The 23,555-nt window shown below is 47.4% G+C and overlaps 1 protein-coding gene across 23 annotated transcripts in view; it reads right to left on the bottom strand.

Moving 5' to 3' along the window:
- DIP2A (disco interacting protein 2 homolog A) overlaps positions 1 to 23,418 on the bottom strand; it is a 92,014-nt gene extending 68,596 nt beyond the window's left edge. For 7 of the 23 annotated variants that reach the window (XM_067739761.1, XM_067739765.1, XM_067739762.1 and 4 more), the window contains exons 1-3: positions 23,100 to 23,410; positions 7,254 to 7,325; positions 2,352 to 2,471 (exon numbers count right to left, since the gene is read on the bottom strand). In XM_067739761.1, coding sequence (XP_067595862.1) covers positions 2,352 to 2,471; positions 7,254 to 7,325; positions 23,100 to 23,190 — 283 coding nt within the window. In that variant the 5' untranslated portion in view covers positions 23,191 to 23,410. Of the gene's footprint in view, positions 1 to 2,351; positions 2,472 to 7,253; positions 7,326 to 23,099 lie in introns of those variants that run through there. The other 16 variants (XR_010943908.1, XR_010943910.1, XR_010943911.1 and 13 more) reach the window with 8 other exon arrangements.
- Positions 23,419 to 23,555: the final 137 nt, after the last annotated feature.

Genomic DNA, 23,555 nt, shown 5'->3' with positions numbered 1-23,555 from the left:
TATAGTAAAATGGCTCATAGGGTACTATCAGGAAAGATGAAAAATTCACACCTAGGCGTATTAAAGTACAATTTACAAATATCAAAGACAGCCAGCCAATCCTAAAAGCTCCCAGAGAAAGAGCAAATCATCTTGAAGGCTCAGGAAACAGACGGACTTTACTCAGGAGTAAACACCGGGTGCAAGAAAGCAACACAGCTGAAGAAACGAGTGTTGAACCTAGAATTTTATATCCAGCCAAAGTATCATTTAAACTTGAGGGTCTAATAAAAATACTCCCAGACATACAACCGAAAACACTCATGAAAGACAGTGCTCAGGAGAGAGACAAACCTAGGAGCCCCTGCAAGAGATCTGGCTGTGACGGGCTGAGCACACACCTTAAACGTTACTGCTGCCTTAGAAACAAACAAAAACCTAAGTACAGATAAGACAACCAACAACTCAAAATCTAGACAATATCAACATTACAGGGTATAAAGCAACAGATCCAAGAAGCTCAACAAACCCCAAGCACAAGAAACAAAGAAAACTACACCAAGGCCCATCATAATCAAGTCACTCAAAACCAGTGACAAAGAGAAAAATCTTAAAAGTACCAGAGGGAAAAAAGGCACAGTACATACAAGGGAACAACAGTAAGGAATAAACTTGGAGGAATAACACTACTGATGTGAACGCATGATTGTTAAGCCACAACCATTAAGAGAGCCGGCTCTGCCATAACAACAGACGAATACATCAACAGAATAGAACAGAGTCCAGAAAGAGAGTCACGCATGCGTGCGACCGCTTTTAGACAAAGGAGCAAGGGCATCGGGGACGACGGGATTACCACATTCAAAAAAGTAAGCTGTGCGCCATACCTTGAACCATACTAAAATTAACTAAAATCTAAATCATAGACCTAAAGCTAAAACCTAAAACTATAAAACTTCTAGAAGAAAACCCAGATAAGAATCTTTGTGACCTTGGGTTTGGCAAAGATTTCTTAGATGTGAGAACAAAAGCACTATTCATGAAAAGGAACTGATAAGCTGGACTTCATTAAAATTAAAAACTTCTGCTACAAAAGCCACTGTAAGAGAGTTCAAAGAGAAGACAAAGCCTTACGGAAAATATGAGCAAAGCACATTAATGATAAAAGTCTTGTTTTCAGAAAGTAAAGAATGAGAACCAGATACAGTTCACAAGGGCAGAAAGCAGGTCATCAACGTCAGTTACATGGAAATGGAGGGGGGACAGGAAGCGGGGAGATGAGGACAGGCAGGGACAGGAAGGAGACCTCTGGTGACCCTACTTACGGTGCGTGTACATGCGTGTGCTTTTGTACCCAGGGCTAAAGAAGATGGTATCAGTGGAATGTTGATGGGGCCGTTTCTAATATCCTATGTTACATGTATCACTTACGTAATCAGAAAAGAAACTATTATCAGCGTGAGGAAGTTTTTAAAAATGTATATTAAATTGGTAAGAAATTATCTGATCAAAATTTCTCAAATCACTTCATCACACTCCCATGTTGACATAACATTTAAAAACTTAACGTTCTTTTTAGGTATTCTTAAAACAAAACGGCCATTTCTTTATCTCTCTTGAAAGTTTTTCTTTATACAAAGGTTTACTGAGAGAGTTTAAATACAAAGGAAATATACAATCACACAATGGTGAAAATGTTAAACAGGCAAAAGAGTGTTCAAAAGTTATCCATATGTAATCTATAATTGAAAGCACAAATTTTTTCAATGGATGTCCTGATGATTCAAATAAAATATCAGAGACAAATGTAAATATTTATAAAAGCACTGACAGAGTGGCAGAAATCTAATTAGAAGGAAATCTCCAAAATTAGAGAAAGAAAAAAATACTAAAACACCTACAGTAGTAAAGGGGTCCTTGATGCACAAATCCACCAATACCAACCCCAAAGATCTAGGTAGAAAAATGGACACAAACATTTACAGAAATTATTCTAATGGGGGAAGGAAGATTTAGCTTTCTCCTGAGATTCCTATAAGCATCCCCTAAGAAGAGAACACTTACACTCCAGGCTACATTAAAACATACTATATTATGTGGAAGTTACATTTTTTTCTTGAAAAATATGATGTGGTAAGTTATGGTTCAAGTGAAAATAATTTCCGAATGGGAGGGGAGTTTGGGGGAGAATGGATACGTGTATGTATATGTACAGCTGAGTCGCTTTGCTGTGCACCTGAAACTATCACAACATTGTTAATCGGCTATACCCCAATATAAAATAAAAAGTTAAAAAAAAAGAAAGAAAGAAAACAATTTCCTCAGCGGAGACGTGGTGTCCGAGCAGAGGCCTGCAGGCCTCTGGTCCCTACCTGACCTGAAGCGCTCGTCCCGGGCGTGGCTGGGCCTCGTCTTCTGCTGTTCGGGCACGGGGGCCGTGGCTTGTGAGGGCCCGGGGATCCTAGTCTCTGCTTGTAGGGATGGATCTACTCCTGAAACACAGTTTTACAGGAGCACCTGCTGTGAACAATTTGCTTTTCCAATCATGGAAAAACCCATGTAAAACAGCCCACGCTTCCCGTCCACTGCTGCACAGCACCCGCTGCACGACCACGCACGCTGTGGTGGCCCCAACGCCAGAAGACCCTGAATTTGGAGGTCAGGGCGTAGACGTCAATGTCCGCTTCCAGTCCCACCACCCACAGCCCAGCGCAGCCCCGCGGCCTCACTGCCCACCGGCACCCAGCCGTCCTGGGCCCCGAGCTGGGCACGTGCGCACGCAGGGCCAGCTCTCTAGGGCCGGCTCTCCCTCCCCTTCAGTGTCCCTGGTGTCAGCAAGCCCAGTGGGAAACAGCCCACAAAGCCATCACTGGGGGTGTCGCCAGCCGCCCTCAGACACAGGGATGAAGACGGGTGCCAACCAACCCCGACGGGCGGCCGGCCAGCTCTCCACTCCCTGTCGCAGCCCCCCGGGCTCTCACGCCCACAGCCCTGACACCCAGGCCCTCGGACGCCACGTGCCACGGCGCACGAGCATGCAGCCAGTGTGGGCTGAGCCCTAGTTTGCTGGTATCTGAGAAGAGCACAAAGTGAAGCCTTCAGCTGGGCTTCAACAAAATAATCTGTTCAGTGTTTTAGCCTTTGTTTCAAGACATCTCCGAAAAATCACCTCCAGGGCCCCCAGCCCTTACCACTGCCCCAAAAGCAGCAGCCTATCCCCACCTGGGCCCGGGTGGGTCCTGACCTCCAACGCTGCTCGTGAAAGGCCACCTGGCCCCCAGCTCTCTGTGACGACACACAGAGAGGACAGAGGGGACGGGGGCCACAGGCGCTCGGCTGCCCAAGCCTCCCGGCACCGACGCCACCCCTGTGACTGAGGAGCCCCCAGAACACCAGCTCTGGCTCCGCAGGCGGTGAGGAGCTGCCCTCCGAGCCAGGCCAACCTGCAGGTTTGGGGGCAAAGCGCTGCTCTTGCTGTTGTTTTACCTACCAGGTTTGGGGTGTTAGTTATGCAGCACGAGAGGACAGCGACACCCCCTGGAAATCCATGTTCAGCTCTTCAAAGTGTGAACATATACACATATACACATACGCGACATACAGCAATACTGGTCAGCACTGCTTCTGGCTTTTTGCTTCTTGTGACTGGATAAAATTTCTTTAGAGTCCGTAACAGAGAACACAGAATCTTACGTGTTACAGACTATAACCAGGCATGCTGCTAAGTGACATATATGCATATGGACATCCTTACAGTTTTACTCCAAAATACAGTGCTTTTATTGAGATCGATTCATTTATTCAACGAAGATACAAAGCCCAGTGGGAAATCACTGGATAAGAGTAGGTATATTTTTAACAGGTATCAAGAGAGAACTTCTCAGAAAGGTCACAGCAATTCGCACTCCCGCAATGTGCTATTTCCCCACGTCTTTGTCAGCGATGGATGTTATAAGGTTTAGAATTTTGCCAATCTGACAGGAGAAAAATGGTTCACTAATTTGCATTCCCGTGTGGGCTAGTGAGGTTGAACATACTTTACTGTTTATTGCCCATCCGTATGTCCTCTTGTCTGAATTTCTGTTAATTCTATCCAGCTAAGGAGCCCCCCCAGGTGACCTGCAGGAAGCCTCGGCTCAGCTGGAGGTACCACCCTGGGCTGTGCTCGCACCCCAGGCCATGGCCGGCTGGTCGCAATCACTCTGCAGTTTTCATTTCTAGGGAGACAATCATAACCTGTTTTTTCTTCCAGGTCTCCTATCTTGTAACCCCCACTCGAAGGTTGTTCAAATGTTCTCTGGAGTTTTGTAGTATTTTATAATTACAAACACATTTGGAGCTTTAATCCTTCTAAAGCTTACGTTCGCTAATGGTGGAGAGGAAGAGGGTCCCACTGTTGCCTCCAAAGGGATGGCGCCGGTTACTAAATACATCTTCCCTCCTTTGAATTGTCCCGAATCGTTTCTAGACGCCCCTCTCTTACACTGTTGGGCCTTCCACACCGTCCACCAACGCCCTGCGGTTGGGACTAGAAAGTGCAAGCGAGCGGGCTGAACACCATGAAGCCCAGGCCTTTCTCACTGGCTCCTTCCCAAAAGTGTACTGGCTACTTGAAGAACTTTTCTCCTTCAAGTGGGTTATTACTTCCAATGCCAGGTTTCAGGAAAAAAAAATCAGCCACTGGTATTCAGAATGGACTACATTTTGTTCACACATTAATTTGGAAACTACTACTTTTATAATATTAAATTTTTCCATTTAGGATATTGGTATATTTCTTCATATTTTAGGGTCTTGGTTATTTCTTTCAAACGGACTGCATGATCCTAACATAGGTCCTGTGGCTTTCTTGCTAAATGTATTAAAAACATTTGATAGTTTATTGCCATTACGAACGTGAGTTGTTTTATAAAGAGCAATATTGCCAGAGAAAAGTTATTGATTCTTGCATATCTGTCTCCTATCAAACCAAAGCTCTTACTAATTCTAATAGCTAAGTAAGGAGTCACCTAGGTTTTCAAGGTATAAAATAACAGCACCTGTGCAAGGATGGCATGCTGCGCTCTCTAACACTCGCCTGCCTTGTCTGTCTGTGGCGCTGCACAGGCACTGGCCACCCTGACGGAGGGCCTGGAAGTGGCATGGCGGGCGTGGCTGCCGCTGAGGAAAGGAAGTACGATGCCACATGAACGCCTCGTTGGACAGCTGCTGTTGATGCCTGGCAAATGGGCTTCAAGATGTTTTCTTTAATAGTTTCCTCCAATTGTACTCAATTTTAGTTGTTTTTCCTTTATTTTGATGGATGAATGTCAGTACATAAAGCACCTCCTCAGTATTCTTCTTGTTACTGATTTATTGTAAAACATATCGTACCGATACAGGCAGAATAAAGCATGTATTCAGTTCAAAAATTATTATACAGAAAAAAACTCAATGTAACAACTGCAGCAGTTAAGAAATAAACACTCATGTGCCTTAGAGCTCCTTGTGGCCCCCTCCAGTCTCCACACACACGGAAATGCCACACTCACTTCAGGGAAGACCACTTCCCTCCTCCTCTTTCTTTACCAGCTACAAAAAGGTTTGAGAAATGGCAGTTCGGTGGTTTTTTTAGTTTTACAGGCTATATTCCCGTGTAATCATTTTATCACTCCCCGTTACGTTTATGAGATTCATCCTTGCTGACACACGTATGCATCCTGCTGATGGATGTTTGAGCACCTGGCAGTTGAGAGAAAACAATGAACATTCTTGTGCACAGAACAAGAACAGGGTGCAGGCATCCAGAGTTTCTTCAGGGCATGCGTGTCCCTGAAGGAGAGCTGCCGGCTGCCTCTGCACCTCTTCAACTCTGCCAGGTCCCACGAGCTGTGCACACCCGTCTGAATCGTCTCCAACAGCCCAAGGTTTAATGTGCATCTCTCTGACTGCTACCAAGCTTAGGTAAGTATCTTTTCGTTTGCTTGCTGGCTATTAGGGTTTCCTCCATTTTCCTACTGGGCTTTTTAAAAAATCATGTTGGGGGACCTTCTGGCTCTTTAAAGTTGAAATTAATTAAAATTAAATTAAAAATTCAGCCTCTCAGTCACACCACCACACTTCAGCTGCTCAGGGGCCACACGTGGCAACTGGTCAGTGTACCAGACAGTGGAGCTACAGACCATTCCCACTATCGCAAAGGGCTCTGCTGACGCTGCTGCCTTGCAGGCTCGGAAAACTAGTCCTTTTCCTGTTATTTGTGCTGGGGTTATCTCCTCCCACGCTGTGGCTTGTCTTTAGTCTCTTCATGGGGACTTGTGATAGAATAAAATTCTCAACTTTAACACACCCCGATTTACCAATTTTTTCCTTTACAGTTGCTGCTTATTGGTACCTTTAGGGACTTGAGAAATCCCTCCTATTTAGAGATGGTGACAGTTTTCCTGTGTGATCTTCCAAAGGTGCTATAATTTTTGCCTTTCTCATTTAGGCCCTTAATATCTGGTTTCCGTGTCCTAAGGAACTGTGCCAGCACCGGGAGCGGCAACACCACCTCCACCGTAAGCCTGGTCTCCACAGCGGTGCATGTCTGTCTGGGCCCATGATCTGCTCTGCATTCTAGCCGTCTTCCCTTGTGCCAAACCAGGCTGTCTTAATGACGATGGCTTGATATTAACTCTTCGTACCCTAATCAGCAAATCCTCCCACCTCATTCTTCTTTCTTATCATATTTTGAATCCCTTGGCCCTTTAAACTTGTATATACGTTTTTTTTTATAAACCTTTCTTTTTTTTTTGGCTGTGCCGCATACGGCACATGGGGTCTTAGTTCCCTGACCAGGGATCGAACCCGCGCCCCCTGGAGTGGAAGGGCAGAGTCTTAACCACCGGCCTGCCAGGGAAGTCCCAAACTTGTATATAAATTTTAAAATTAGCTTGTTAAATTCCACCCCCAACAACTCTGTTGAAACACTGAATGTGCACGCTACAGATCAATCTAAGGTGGGAAGAACTGACATCTTTATAATATTTGTTCCAAACCTAAGTAAGGAAATGTTCCTTACTAAAACCATAAAAATAATCATGGTCTATGATCATAAAAATAAAAGAAATCCTATTTGGGAATGAAATCTACACCAAACCAGAGATATAAATTATACTCTATGCCTTTGGATTTTATAATCTTATAGTAGATATGCTATTTGCCCAGACCTTCTCAATAAAATATGAAACTACCAATGTCAAGCTCTAAAATCAAATTTTATATCGGTTTTACGAGACGCGTGCTGACCTTACCTTGAGCGAGTGGTACATAACGTGCAAGCAGCTTTCCCCTTTTCTTTTCATATCCTTTTTGAGTGATGTCACCTAAAACAACAATGGAAAAATAGAATTACATTTCTTCTGAAGTTCCCAAAATTTTTTAATTAAAAATTCATTCATAATGGAAAAACTGGAAACACTTAGGTCCTTCAACTGGTGATTGGATAAAGAAAGCATGATGCATCCACACAGTGGAATGCTAATCAGCAGTAAAAAGGAACAAGCTATCGACAGACAACAATCTGGGTGGATCTTACACGCATATTGCTGAGTGACAGAAGCCAGACTCAGAAGGCTACATGCCGAATCATTCCCGTCACAGGACATTCTGGACAAGAGTCAAAACTGCAGAGACTCCGAGGCCACGCCCCAGACCGACAGAATCTGCATCTGCATTTTACCAAGATCCCCAGGTGACTTGTGCAGGTTCAAGCTGCGGAAGTACTGGTGTAAGGGACCCACAGGAAACCAACCCTCGCAGGCCACGGGGTGTCCCTGGGCCAGCACTCGGGGAATAGGACCTAAAGAAGAACAGCCTAAAAATGAATTAACCTACCCAGAAACAGGGCAGGAAATGTGTCTGCAGGGAAACACTTCTCAGTCTAAGCACAGCAGCTGGTTTCCTGGATAACTTGGAGCGCTCAGGGCAGATCCAGCATGTCTGGGAGACTTTATTTCGACCAGAAGCATGTATCACAGTGTCCACGAGTACCTTGCACTTTGGGTGAGTGGTCTTCAACAGAAATCTTCCAGTGCTCTGCAAGCCCTCCTGGCACCCACTCCGCGCCCCTCCTGCCCCTGCCCCCCGCCCACCCACCCCAAACAAACAGGCAAAGTGGTGAGGCCACTGCACAGAGCCTCCGCTTTGAGGACTGCGCACCCAGTCGGGCGCCCACAGAGCCGCTCCCGGTTGCCACCGACACCCTTTGACTCGGCCTTGGTCTGCACCTGACCCCCCACCAACCCCACACAAAACTATTCTACTGCCTTGTGGGCCTTTTAATTTGAATACGTTCTGCAAAACATATCCTGCCTTGTGTCTGTGTATCTTTACTCTACCTGAATGACATCATATAATAAATCTCACTCTGTTGTCAATTCTTCACTAAGCACTTCGTCTTTATCATCACCCAATCTGTGATGTAATGAGCACACCTAATCCACTGCTGACTGCAGTGGCCCATGGGCTGCGCTGTCCTTGTCTTACACTCACTGGACACTCACAGACCCTGACTGGATCCAGGATATGATTGTATGATTTTGCTTACTGAGTTTCAACTTGTGAACAAATTTAAAGCACATGTGTTTTTTTTAAACAATATCTACTAAAAAATTTGTTTCCTCCAGAACATATGAAAATATGTAATTAAGACAAATTTAAATGAAAACAACATTGCAACACTAAACTAAAACAGATAAATCCTCATTTAAAGCAGAGCATTGGATTTTGCAGGATTTTTTTTTCAATTTTTTAAAAATTAATTTTTATTGGAGGACAGTTATTTACAATGCTGTGTTAGTTTCTGCTGTACAGCAAAGAGAATCAGTTACACATACATGTATATCCACTCTTTTTTAGATTCTATTTCCATATAGGTCATTACAGAGTATTGAATAAGGTTCCCTGTGGTATATGGTAGTTTCTTATTAGTTATCTACTTCATATATGGTAGTGTGTATATGTCAATTCCAATCTCAGAATATTTTAAAATTAAGTACTCATTTTCTAGAAACTGTCTCTTCTCATGTTCCCATTTCAAATGAACGCTTGCTTACATGGTGAAGGTACCAAGAGCATTCAGAAAGGAAACGTGCTAACTCCCACTTTGGTGCTCATGATATCCTGAAAGCTGTCCAAACCAACTGAATATAACCCGTGACACATTTTCGCGTGTAACCAGTTAGCATATTTTCAAATATCCAATGTAGACACCAACCTGACACACCTCTGAATGCAAAGCTTCCAGCCACAGACAGCAAAATGGAATCCAAAACAGACTCCAGGGCAAAACTAATGAACTAATAAAGGGACTCACATCCAAGATTTCTGACCCCAGGTTCGGTAAACGCTAGAGAGAGACCAACAGCAGAGCAAGCTCCTCAGTCTGCTGCACAGAACCGGGATGACCCTGACCACCAGCCAGAGGGAATCCCAGACACAGTGGAGGTCTCCCCTGCGTGGGCACCCCGGCCCCAGGGCGATTTTGGAAACACACCAGGCCATCTGCAGAAGGTGCCTCTCTGGTGGCCTGTGGGCAGCTGCTCTCAGGAATGCTCCAGGCAGGGGCACGATGTGTGGCTCGGGTTGACCTCCATGGCCACAAACCAAATCCACTTTGGATTATAAAGGCAAAACCCCGAATGCTATCATCATGTCTCTACCTCAGCAACACAATTTCTAAAGACCTATTCTCGAAGGCACTCAGTAGCTCCTTAAGGTCACAGGAACGAGGACAGGCGGTGCACATTACATGTAACAGCAAAGTATGTGAGAAAACCTAACTGTCCATGAAAACAAGTAGGAAGAAGTGAATGTGATGCCATACATCACTACTACAGGATACTGTGAGTCCTAAAAAATACTCTGGTACTTGAGGGGGCGGGGAAGGGGGTGGGTATCACTTACACGGGATCCATGATATCCTACTGAGCAAAAACAGCAAGCTGAAAAACAATGTACATATGAAATGATGTAATTCTGATAAAAATTAAAAAATAAAACTATATTCACATGCATGTAGGTATATATATTTCTGTATGTGCACAAAATGTCTGGAGGGGTACCCAACAAATTATTAGCAGTGGTTACCCCTAGGAAGTGATTTATTTATTTGGCTTGGGGTGGGTGTTAGATTTCGCTTTTTACTTCATGCACTTTTGAACTCGTTAAATCTTTTAACACAATAATCATATAATCTTTTATAATTAAGAATATATGGAATATGGTTTGATAATGTACTATGGCTATATAAGATGTTACTGTGGGAAACTGAATGAATTCTATGTACTATTTTTGCAATTTCTTATGAGATTAAAATTATTCCAAAATTAAAAGTTAAAATATACGTGAGAGAGACTATGTAAAATTGGTGTTATTTCTTTTTTAAATGTTTGATAAATTTTGTCAGTGAAACCATCTGGGCTTGTAGATTTATTTTCCAGGTTTTTTTTTTCCTTCTCTCTTTTGCTTTATTTTACTTTTTTTAGAGCAGTTTAAGGGTCACAAGCAAAATTGAGGGCAAGGCACAGAGAGTTCCCATCCATCCCCTGCCCGCCACATGCACAGCCTCCCCCAATATCAACATCTGCCACCAGAGTGGTGCATTTGTCACAGATGATGAGCTACGCTGACATGTCATCATCACCCAAAGCCCATATGGTTCACTCTTGCTGTCATACATTCCGTGGGCTTGGACCACCGTATAATGACATGTATCTATCATTACGCTACCATACAGAGTATTTCACTGCCCTAAAAATCCTCTGTGCTCTGCCTATTCATCCCTCTCCCCACCCCCTGAACACCTGAACCCCTGGCAACCACTGACCTTTTTTACTGTCTCCATAGTTTTCCAGAATAGTTGGAATCAGTAGCCTTTTCAGATTGATTTCTTTCACTGAGTAACGTGCATTTGAGATTGTTCTGTGCCTTTTCTTGGCTTGATAACTCATTTCTTTTTAGTGCTAAATAATGTTCCATTGTCTCAATGTAAGAGTTTATTTATCCATTCAACTACTGAAGGACATCCATCTTGGTTGCTTCCAAGTTTGAATGAATAAATGAATAAAGCCCCTATAAACAGCCACGTGCAGGTTGCTTTTAAACATCCCTTGGTGAGATAAAGCGACACTATGGTATGATTCACACTGGATGCTCATAACCAGAACGCAGAACACTCTTGCAGCTGAAAGGAGAACTTAAATATCATCCCCTCCAGGGTTTCCCAACTTTTCAGCTGCACAGCTTCCACTCGAGCGAACTCTTTTGAGGAATGTGAGTGAGAAACTGTGCTGCTGAGGCAGCGGCGGGCCTGCCCTCTGGGCACCCCTTCCTCCCAATGCAGTGGCGTGGCGGACTCCGGAAACCCCTGAGAAAGGCACCCTCTCCTCCCCAGTGCAGAGGCTTCCCCGCCTCAGCCCTGCCTCCCCGCTCCCGCCCCGACCTTGCTCACTGTGCCGACCGACCTTTCTGACTTTCCAGAATCTAGACTGCTGTCAATTTCCTTTCAATTTTTAAAACTGCTACCATTTCCGTGACATCTGGGGAAGGAGAGTCATCTTCACCTGATGACTGGTCATGCATATTGACCTAGAAAATCCTCCACCCCAAGTAAATGCTCCCTGGCTAGAGACCCTCTCCAGCCTCTGTGCACAGAGGCCCAACCCCTGCTCTGCTCCTGCTGTGGTGTCTTCCTTCTTCAGTCTCCTCTGTGGTCTCCTCGCTCTGCCTTTCCCTCTGGGGCTTGAGTCCCTCGAGGGTTTATCCTAGGCCTCTTTGCATTTTTCAGTTCTCCAGACGGGGCAATTGTTGTACCAATGACTTCCAAATTTCTACTTCCAGACTAGCCCTTTCTAAAAGTGCCTGTCCTACACACCCAAATGTTCCCTGGACACCATCCCTCAGATCTCCCAGAGGTGCCTCACGCCCAACAGGTATGAAGCAGATGTGTTCTTCCCGTGTCCCACATCTTCAGTGAAGAGACCCATCATCTCCCCAGCATTCATTTCAGAAACTCGGGAGTCATCCTAGAGCCCCCCGATGAGGGGTCATCCTCCGACGTGCCCCTCTTCACACCAAGGCTGCTGCTTCTATTTCAGAGCACTCTCCCCAGCCCACTGGCTCAGCCTCCAGCCAGGTCAGCACGGTCTCCTGCCCTGGAGCACGGCAACATGCTCTTTAACGTTTCTTATCCCAATGTCACACTCATCCAAACCACTCTCTACATGCCACCAGAAAAATCATTCTAAATCTGAGAGAGAGAGGAGTAAAGAGAGACAGACAGAGATCACACAGGAATATTTCAATTGCTGCTTAATACCTTAAAACCCCGCCGGCTCCATCATTTATTAAGGAAGACCTGCTTAAAATAAAGCACCCAAGGGTAACCACTCCCTTAGCCCTTTTTCAAAAACAGAAAATTGGCCATCTCTCTTTTCAAGATTTTGTGGGTTCTTGAACGCACACACTCATTTTAATCTTCTCCCACTGTTGAGAGCTGGGGTAGAAGACTGCATAAGGTATACGTTGATGGCATTCTTCTTTTTTAATACAATGCCTTTAGCAGACCACACACTTTGCTGTGTTGTCCAATACAACAGCCACTAGCCATATGTGGCTATTTAAATTTTCATTAATTAAAAGTAAATTAAATGACTATTTAGTCCCCCAGGCCCACCAGCCACATTTCAAGTGTTTAATGCCACAAGTAGCCAGTGGCTACCACACCGGACAGCACAAAACATTTCCACCACCACAGAAGGTTCTACTGTGCCTGTCACCTCACATCTACAACACCCACCTGGCTGCAGGCAGCATGTGAGTTTGTTCCAACACTGGTCTAGACTCCAGAGTCCGGTCCAAATTCCTCTCTGGCATGCATAAATCCTCCCGTGAGGAGCCCCGTCCTTCCAGCCTGCTCTCCCACCACTGGCCAGGGGGACACTGTCTGGACCCCCAGCTCACTCAGCTCTGGCTCACCCTCCTCTGCCCAGCACGTCCTTCCATGCTCTTCTGCTCCACCCTCCTCACACGTGCCTTCAAAACAAAGCTGGAGGAAACTCTATTTCCTGCTTGCCCAGCTCTGACGGTCACTCCCCTTTTAGCGCCGACTGGGCCCGCACACTTCACCGCACTGCCAGTTCACGCGTCTGTCAGCCCCGCTAGGTCATGAGCCTTTCTACTCAGTCTGCTGAAGGTTGCTGAAGGACAGGATGACACGCCGAGGGTCTTAGTCTGCTCGGGCCGCTATACCAAAATGCCACAGGCTGGGTGGTCTAAACAACGGTTCTGGAGGCTGGACGTCTGAGATCCACGTGTCGCAACAGGGCTGGTCCCTCCTGCGGCCTCTCTCTTCGTGTGCAGACAACCGCCCACCTGGGTCATCACGTAGTCTTTCCCGTGTGTGTGCGTGTCTCTCTCTCTCTCTGAGGACACGGCTCCTAGGGGATTGGGGACCCACCCTTAGCACCTCATTTAACCTTAATCACCTCCTTAAAGGAATATAGTCACACTGGGGGTTAGGGCTTCGACATATCAATTTGGGGGGCACAGTTCAGTCCATAGCACCAAGGCTATCTGACGATGAGATGAGAATCTCTATTTCTATAACATTTCTATGACCTTCATTTCAAAACGATCCTAGTTTTAGTGTTTCCTAGCTGTTTCCTGAAAACAGCTTTGCCTCCTTCATCTTTAGAGGTAACCTAAGGACACAAACCCGTGAGTTACGGAGGAACTTACTAGGACATGCTCTTTTGAGTTGCCTGTTCTCAACAAGCATAAGCATAGCTTTTGACGTTTCAGATACTCAGTTTAAAGGTTCTTTACCAAAAACCCTGTAGAAAATTTGTGAAGTCTGAAAGGGAATAAAAGTTCCTTCTCTGTTTCCAAAATGGTAGTCTTAAATCACGAATAGTCAGTGTAGACTGAAGGAACAGGATTTCTATTCTTTCCTTACGGCTGAATGACACAAAGCCAAGTCTGAATGGAAACCCCTGCGTGATCACTGTACCCCGGCGATTACTTGAAGTGCTGCCCCAAGAATGCAGGAACTCTCAAAACACAGGCCATTCATCTCCTGTGTGAAAAGTGGGAAGGGAGCCCTTGGGGGGCATCACTCCAAAAGATTCTTCATCAACAGATGACAGAGGTAACAATGTTTAGGGTTTCCTTCCCTGACCACAGAGGTTTTTCTTTGCCAGATAGTACCTAACTTCCTAGTCATTTTAATGCAGAAGCACAACACCAGAAATGTTGGATAACTTACGGGTATACAGACCGATCCACAAGGGTTATGCTGGTCTCACTCAGAAGCAGCTCACTGCAAACAAAATGCTCCTGGAAGAGTCTGTCTTAAGGACGTGCCAGCAGTACGCTTCCCACTCCCACCACCCTGCTTCCTTCCCCCCCTTTCCTCAGCCGTGTCATAGCAGAGTGACCAAATGCTTTGTAGGCATTCATTTTATATTAAATGGTGTATATCATGTCAGTTAAAAGATGAAAGAGAGATGTGTCTTCAAAATTACAAGTCTCTGGGTCTTTCCAACTAAGACGACGGAGCACTCACCCTGGAGCCCAACGATGACACCTGCGGGGACGCCCCATGGGGGTGCGGGCCGCATCGGCAGGCAGGGACTCCACCCCCGGGCCCTGCTCCGCGAGGACTCTTCACCCCAGCAGAGCAGTGCCCCCGCCCTGGTCTCTTGTCAGACTCTAAGTCCTGAATGTATATTGATCTCACTTTGCGAGGCTGAAGGTCAAAGGAGGGCAGGGAACTGAATGACCACAGAGGCTGCCACGAGTGCACGACTCAGACCCACACGCCTGGGCTGAGGCCTGCGCCAGGCGGCTGTCCCCAGAAGGGCACTGTGCCCCGACACACCCGCTCCTTCCTGCCCGCCAGCCGAGGAAAGGGCCTGGCCAGACTGGCCAGTGCCGAGCAGGACGGCAGTCGCTCTCCCCCAGGTTTTGCGACTGCCGAGGGGGAGACAGGACCCTCACGTCTCCATCCCGCATCCTGGCCCGTGTGTCACACGGGAAGCATTTACTGCACAGGGTAGCAGGCGCGCCCCTCCAAGTCATCCCAACACAGCGGAACGATGGAGCAGACTGGCTGGGGTCCCCACCTCGCTCACCACGCCACTCTCTGCCTTCAGCTTCATCGTAGGCAACCAGTTCACTGCCAGGACAGAGATCGGCATGAGGCACCTGCCAGACCACGGCCCTCCTCCACGGAGCCCCACCCCCCGGATAAACACTGATACTGCGGAGGCACAAGGGGCCCTGGGGAATCTCCTCCAGCCGCTGCTCGTCCCCCTCTGCTACACACACACACACACACACACACACACACACACACACGAGACAGTCCTCACCAGCCCTGGGGCCTCCCCACCTGCAGAGCCCTCCCCGCAAACAAACCTCCCAGCAATGCAGTTTCTCCCTGGATTCAAAGGCCCTCCTCGGGGAGGCCTCCCTTGCCCACCCTGGGAAGAACTGCAGCCCCCCCGCCCCAAGTCTACCAGCGTTTCCTCCCCGTCCCTCTTCCCTCCCGGTTTCTCTCAACGCACTTATCGAAATCTAATGTTGCGTATGTTTTTATTCATCTGGCCGTCTGCGCCCCCCACTGAGGACGCACGTCTGTGAGGGTAGAAATTTCTGTCCTGTAACACCTCCATGCGGCCACCTCGCACACGAGTCACGGCCCTTGTGTTCGCGCGAGCTCTTCTGCGAATGAAGGAGCAGCCATGCTTTCCCTCAGCCCGGCCCTCCCCGGCCCCTCCCATCTCACGGGGCACACGCAGCAAATCATGGCGCTCAGTCCTGACTCCTGGCCACCCTCCAGCAACAGCGACAGCGATGCCCTCAGTCCTGCTCCGGACCCGCCTCCGATCCAGCCGCGTTTCAGCCCTGTAGCCGCTGCCCTGCATCCGAGCACGTGCTGCCGCAGCGCCTGCCCTGCAGCTGGCCTCGGGCTCACTCTCCCTCCTCCCAGCAGCCAGGGAGTCTTTAAGGGCACCAGTGGTCAGAGCAGCAAGAGCTCCAGCGGCTCCTCAGCGCACTTGGCGCAGAAGCCCAGGGCCCAGCACACCCGCCCGGCCGGCCCGGGCTGCCTTCCTGGCCCGTCTCCCAGGGCCTGCCCCTCGCGCCGTGACTCGGCAGGCTCCCTCCTCTGCGGCCCCGGCCCAGCCAGCCCGCCAGCCGCGACTGCTCCCTCCCCGGCCACAGGGACGGCTCCTCCTGACCCAGTCTAAGGCTACCTCCCCAAGGGCCCAACCTCCCTTTGTCTGCCAGGTGTTAACAGAAGGCAAATGGACAGAGCAAATGGCGCCTTTCTTTACGACAGAGCCTGGAAGTGTAACAGGTCAATGGACATGGCCGATACTTCGGCAGCTCTGGTGCCTGGGACACCGAGGAGAGCAAGGTGGGCTCGGCCCCTGCTCTGGTGAAGCGTCACGATGGCCAACTAAGCCAGAGCTGGCCGCGGCCAAGAGAGTCCTGAGAAGAGCAAATAGGTCAGTTCTGTGCACGATGACCACCAACTACGTGCCGGGTACAACCTCGAAGGGCAGACCATCGACAAGGGAGACACACACGTAAACCAGAACACCAAATAAACCAGCCCTCCCAACACGGGTCTAAACCCATGACCCTGTAGGCAGTTCAGGTCCTCCAAGAAGCACACATCATGACAGGATCAGACGTGAAGAGATTTAGGTGGGAAAATGGGGAGGGCCCCGGAGGAGGCTGGCGAGCTGTCGGGTGTGACTGCAGAAGGAAGAAGAAAGGCAGGCGGGTGGGGCAGGAAAAGTCCTAGACTCCAGGCAGCCCTAGGAAAGTTTCAGGCCACGTGGGGTCCTTGAGCCAAGGTCCCTATTGGGAGTCACAGCTTCCCAGGCATGCAGCAGCTGCTGTACTCCTGCGGCAGGAGTCGTGACCTCAGTTGTGGTCAGTGTGGACCCAGACCCCAGCAGGGAGGGCCCAGGGGGATCACGGCCACTGCGGTGCCGGATTAGACTGGGGTCTTGGAGCTCCACGCGGCGGGGCCAGACTCCCAGCGCACTCATCTCAGCCGCTTTTCCTCCTAGGAGTTCAGAGCAACAAAGACCACATCCTGGTTCAATGGCTCCCCGAGGCACAGGTCAGTCCTCCCAGGGCTTCACTGAATCTGAAAAACTATTATCAAAAAGCTAAGTATTCAAGCCAATTACGGAGGATTCTTGATTTAAAACTGAGAATAAGCACCATGCGTGGGTCACTCTTCTATTAATTCAGCAAGCGCTCAGTAAAACGCCTAAAATGTGCTAGGCGCTGAGGACATGATGATGGGCAGATCAAACTTCCTCTGGAATTGCTCCCTATGAAGTGGCAAAGAAAAGCCAAACAAACAATAAACACAGAATTGGATAAATCCTGTAAGAATGACACAGTAAGTGCTACAGGGACAAAAAGTTAGGCACCTAACTTTGAGCGGGCTGTTCTCAGAGGAAGGCAGAGCTTCAAAGAGAAAGTGAAGTTTAAACTTAAGTCTTAAAACGAAGGAAGGAATTCAACACGTACAGAGAGTTGGCAATGAACAGCATGTGCAAAGTTTTACGATATTAATGGAAATCCTAGTATTGATATTCTTTTAAAAATTTATAAATCAATATTCTTTAAAAAGACAACTGCACTAGGATGATTTGCTATAGAAAGAAAAACATTCTAAAGGGAATACACCTGAATCATGATGATGGATTTTGCATAAAGTGGGATGGATGTACAAGCAGCTAGTCAGTAAGTACAATTTTTAAAGATTTTCAAACATATGTTTTATAAATTGAAACATCTGATTTCCCTTAAAAATATAAACAGAAATCACATTATACCAGGCAACAGCTAAAAAAATGTTACACAAAGTAAAAGAAAAATACCTCTCATTGGTTCTCCCTATTCCAGTTCATCCTCCGCAGAAATTGCAAACTGTGCCAAACGGGAGGTTAAAGGCACTGACTCTCCAAGTGGGGAGATTGTTAGTAAAGCATCTGGAATGGCGAACCCGAGTACCAGGGGACGAAAAATGAGATGCGTTTTAGATGTTGACATCTAGGTATCTCCTTAAAAGCCCTGTTAGTGTTACGTGGTCTGGTGGTTCTCAAAGGTGTTGCCCTCAAGAACCCTTCACACGCTTAAAAATTATTGAGGACCCCAAAGAGCTGTTGTTTCTTTGTGAGTTATCAATGTTTACCATATTAACAATTAAAACTATGCAATTTTTAACATTTAATTAATTTAAAAAATTTTATAATAAACCTACCATGTTAACATAAGTAATATTTTAAATTAAAAAAATAATAGATTTCCAAAGCATTTAGTGAGTACAGGTATTGTTTTACTTTTACATGCGTCCTTAATATCTGGCTTCTTAGAAGACAAGTGGATTCTCATATCTGCTTCAGCATTCAGCTGGCTGCAGGATATGTGGGTTGAAGTCTATGAAGCAAATCCTGTCTATGAAGTCTATGAAGCAAAGCCTCACACACATGGGTTAGAAAAGGGAGGAGTATTTCAGTAGCCTTTTCAGATCACTGTGGACATTCTGCTTTATACCACACCAAAACTAGGCAAGTGGTAGTTTCTTAAATGACAGCTGCAATGTAGAATCTAAAACCTTGTCAATGAACTTTTCGTACTGCAACTTTTCATTGCAATCTATTGGTATATATTTGAATGGATCTTTTACCCATGCACAAATCTGTAACATGATACGCTGTTCATTTGGAAAATGCTGGTTCACAGAATTACGCAGCTCTTCCTAACGTTGACACATTTCACTAAATAATATCAATAACTCACATTCATTAATATTGCCACTGATCCCATCAAAATAAGTCTTTAAGTACTGAGAGGCTGCCAAGCTCTTGGTAGCAGACAGAAGCTTTAAATTTTTATATTTTTGCTTGAAAGCACAAATATTATCATTGGCTACAATTTCTGACAATCGTTCTTCATTTCTCAGAAAACATCCACCACATACCCAACTCTGAATAACTGTAGCTTGTCTGTCACTCACTTTTTCAAGTAAAAATCACGCTCCACAACAAACGTGGCCCATTTGTTCTGCAGCTCAAACTGCACGACAGAGCCGTTCACAGGCTCTGGACCTCTCAGTGTGGCAGACGTGCTTTACGTGCACCTCCCATTCCTCACGAGACTAGAACAAGTACTCAGGGTTGAGATTTAAGAAAGTTAACTGTTACTGCTTCAGCAAGAAAGGATATGTCTAAGTCAAAGTGGCACTGTTTCTACTGCAAGTGGGGAGGTGGTGAAGAATGCACTGATCAGTGTGATTTGGGGCCCTTGCCTCACAGTTTCTGCCAAGGCACCAGTAGTTTTATCCATCACTGCTCCTGCACCATCAGTACAAACATGGAAAACAGAAATGACGTCTTAGTATTATTATAAAAAGACAGTTTTCCCTCATAGGCCCCCAGCAACGGTCTTAGGGAGCCCGGGAGGTGTGTGAACCACGGTATGGGAACCACGGGCAGATTATTTCTAGAAGAAAACACAAGAAATGGATACCACGGGCCACATCTGGGAAGATGCCAGAGGTAGGAGGGATGCTCACTCCAGCCTACATTTCCTTTAAATTGTTTCATTTCTCTGCAATGTGTATCTACGTTCCTATTTTAATACAACATTGTGCAAAGCCTTATGATCAATGGAGAAACAACGCTAAACCTGACCACTACAGCCAAAACATTACCTAGCACCCAGCAGGTACGCAATAATTACTGAATGAATGAATATATATAAATAACAAACGCAAAAAACAAAAGGTGGCAAGAACTCCAAAAGAGGGGGCGGGGTGACGAGAATTCTGAGAAAGGAGCCTCATCAGAGAGGATCAGGAAAGGGTCACATAAGACACCTGGGCTGGGCTTTGACAGATGAATGGAATTTGGACATGAGAACTTTAGTATACCACAGAATATTCAGGAAGCACAACAAATGTTTATCGATGTGAAGGCAATGTCGGGCTGTCATTCTGAAAACTAGAGAATTATCAATATATCACAAATTTTAGAAATTAAAGACATTTAATGAGGAAAAACGCTTTTTGTGAAAAGAAGTCCCTTCCTCTACATCCACAAATGGAGCTTTTCCCCTTTCTGGTCGACTCCATCGAGGCTGGAGCCCCTGCACTGTCAAACTGCATGAAAACAAGAAACAGACTAAAGTTAAAGCTACAGAATAGACCTATTAACCAGAATGAAAAAACAGGAGTGGGATAAATGTAACCTATTGTGTAGGAATTTCCTCTCTAAACCTCTGCAGGCAACTAAAACAAAGAACAAACTTCACACCATCACCCTTGGGTTTTTGTGGGTTTTTTTTTTCAGGTTTACAAAAAATTTATTTGAAACAACAGAGATTTCCCACACATCCCCTACTGTTTACATCTTGTATTACTGTGGTACATACGTTCTAACTGATGAATAAAATCGATACGTTATTATAACCGAAGTCCGCAGCTAACATTAGGGCGCACTCTTCGTGTTGTACAATCTCTGGGCTTTGACAAACGTGGAATGACTTGTATCTACCATTACTGTATTGTACAGAACAGTCGCGCTGCCCTAGAGATCCCCTGTGCTCCGCCTGTTCACCCCGTCATCCTCGTTTAAAGCAGTTCAGCAGCAACAGCCCCAAGACACTGTTCGGCACCAAAATTAGTTGTGAGGCAAATCGAAGGTAATTTCAGACAGTAATAGGCAAAGTGTAAGTGTTTGGGAATTAATTCTTTCAAAAAAATCAAGATTATACCTCTAATAACCTCATTTTCATGCACAGACATTCTGATCCGCTTTGAGGAGCCACATACGTGAATTCTTCTGAGTATGTTCACGGGGTGGGGGGGCTTCTAAGAAGAGTGAGGCTCTGTGTACCTCCACCCGTCACCCTCAACTTCATCTGAAGAAGACCCCTGAGTCAGGACGGGCAAAGCAGCCAGGAAAGCTAGGGCGCAAGAGCACCGCTGTGCCTGTTTCCCTCTGGAATGAGAAAGTCCACACACCTGCTCTATGGGGAGAAATGAGTGCCTCCAAAGACAAGAACCATCCCTGAGGGTGAACCCCAATTTCAACAGTCAGTGAGAATCCAGTGAGGATGCTGGAGAACAAGGCCACGTGCGAGTTATGAATAAAGGCAGGGGTGTATTTTCTCCTAGTCAAGGCCGGGTACGGGCTGAGGGGACATCGTGAAGGCTTCTCCAGGTTACCCCGGTATCTGACAATGACCCCTGTCTCCATGTGGGCAGCGTTTTGTCTGTGTTAAGCTCCCTCCTCCCTCCAACCTGCCTCGTACGATGTCATCTCGAAGTTTTAAGCAACTCCTCATTCAGACAAATGTGAGTGCCATGAAGGCACCCTATTCCGACTTGACTTTATTCTAACTTAGAAGTTTCTCTCAAACGGTGGGGGGAGGGGAGCGGGGGGAGAGACATAGCACGTAGGGCAAAGGGAGACCCACTTTCTACTTCTACTTGATGAAAATATAAAAATGATAATGACAATGACACGAACTTTGGTTGCTTTAGGAGTGTGCTTCATTAATAACACCTCCCTTTAATTACGTAAATAAAACCTCACCGGTGTGGGCGTGGGACAGAGGCCGGGGCTCCTGCCTCCTTGGCTGCACCGCACTCTGCTGTCCCTTCCCCTCAACACTGTCTTCTCCTTCCTCAGCTTAAGCTACGCTTCCAGGCTCCTATCCACCTATGCGTAATCTTGTACCCTTCACCCAACTGTACATCCTCTACATGTGTCTAAAATGACAGCAGCATAAAAGGATTCAATAGAGAAGCATTTCTTTTGTTGAAGTACTTGTCTTTATGTGTGTTCTGTCACACAAATCATGAAGCTCTCAATCTTATCTGTCAACTCCTAGAAAGACCTTCAACATCCAACCACAAAACAACAAGGAATTGAGGAAATAACTAATACACTGGGGAAGAAATTAAGAACAATCTGCAAAAACATATTTGAAATTGTGTAAAATCTAAACGGCATCTATATGATTTTTCCCTCGATGAAGAACTATGACAAACTCAGGACAGTAGTTACTGTCAGAACCATTCCTAATCTGAGTTTTTCAGATTTTCCAGGAGCACCTAATCACCAAGAATTCTCAAATCCACCCTTTTCCAATTGCACTTCCATTAAAAAAAAAAAAAAAAGCCACATGTCACAGAACGTTTAAAAATTTGGATGTTGAATTCAAAGCGGTTGCATGTAAATGCTGTATTATCTGTAAAACAAAGATAACGATGGCACCTACCTCCCGAAGGCTGGTCAGCAGTCACTACAGTCCGGGGCATATTTATTAGACAGTGGTAACAAGTCACTACCCCAGCCGGAGCGAAACTTGAACTGGGTTCAGACTATGGAGTAAATGGCTGCTGACAGTTGAAAACGCATTTAAGTGTCAAGACCAGTTAAGCCTTTAGTTGCTTCTCTTCAACGGCTACGAGGCCTCCCTGATCCCGGACAAGAACTAACTCTGTGCGCCGACAGCCACGCGGAGTTCAGGACACGAGCCTTGGGGTAACAGACGAAGGGGTAACACCACCCACGCCTCTGAGGCCTAATCACTCAGTCTATTTTAAACAAACAACCACTTATTGAATATGCTTTTTAAATTTTTAAAAGTTCCCTAAAAGGGGCTAACAACCTCATTCGAAGTGTTCAGTGCTTTGCACCTGCTAAGGCATTAGGCTCATACGGGCGCCGAGAGGCAGGTGCTGCGACCACCCCGTCTCAGAGGAGGAAACCGAGGCACGCGGGGCTGCAGCCGGCGCGACTGCCAGGGCGTTGACCCGCAGCCCTCGGCTGGGACAGCCCGCTCGGACAGCCCGCTCGGACAGAACGGTCATCCCCGTCCAGGTTCCCGCGCCTTAGGCCAAACCACCCAAAGCGCGGCCACCCGCCGGGCGCCGGAAGCCTGACGGGGGTCGGGGTTCGGGCGTGAGGGCCGGGCGGGGGTCCCGGGCCCGCGGAGGGTCGGGCGAGGGTCTGGGAGGAGGGCCGGGCGGGGGTCCCAGGCGCCGGGCCGCTCACCTTCCGACAGCTCCAGCTCCAGCTCGGCCAGGCTCTCCCGCACCTCGGCGGGTAACGGCACCGCCTCCAGCGGGCACCCGCGCTCGGCCATGGCCCCGCCGAAGGACGGCCGGTCGGCCGGCTCGACCCGGGCGGGGTCGGGGTCTGGGTCGGGCCGCGCCGAGCCGAGGTGGCGGCACTGGCGGCGGCTACGTCGCTCCCCTCTGCCCGGCGACCCGCATCGGCCCGCGGGGATCGCAGGCGGCGGGCAGGGGCGCGGCCCCGGCGGCTCCACAGAGGCGCGGGCACGAGCGCGGACGGCTCCTCCGGCGCCGCCACCGCCCCGCGCGCCCCCGACCGCCCGGCCGACCCTGTACGGAGCGCGCGTGCGCGGCGGGAAGGGCAAGACGGGTAACGCGGTGAGTCGCCTGCCAGTTGGGAGGCCGGGCCCGCCCAGCAACACCAGAGGCTCGCTCC

This window comes from Pseudorca crassidens, chromosome 5, assembly GCF_039906515.1.
Source record: "Pseudorca crassidens isolate mPseCra1 chromosome 5, mPseCra1.hap1, whole genome shotgun sequence".
Classification (NCBI taxonomy): Eukaryota; Metazoa; Chordata; class Mammalia; order Artiodactyla; family Delphinidae; genus Pseudorca; species Pseudorca crassidens.
The sequence above is the reverse complement of the archived record's forward strand: the minus strand, read 5'-3'. Positions and strand labels throughout refer to the sequence as shown.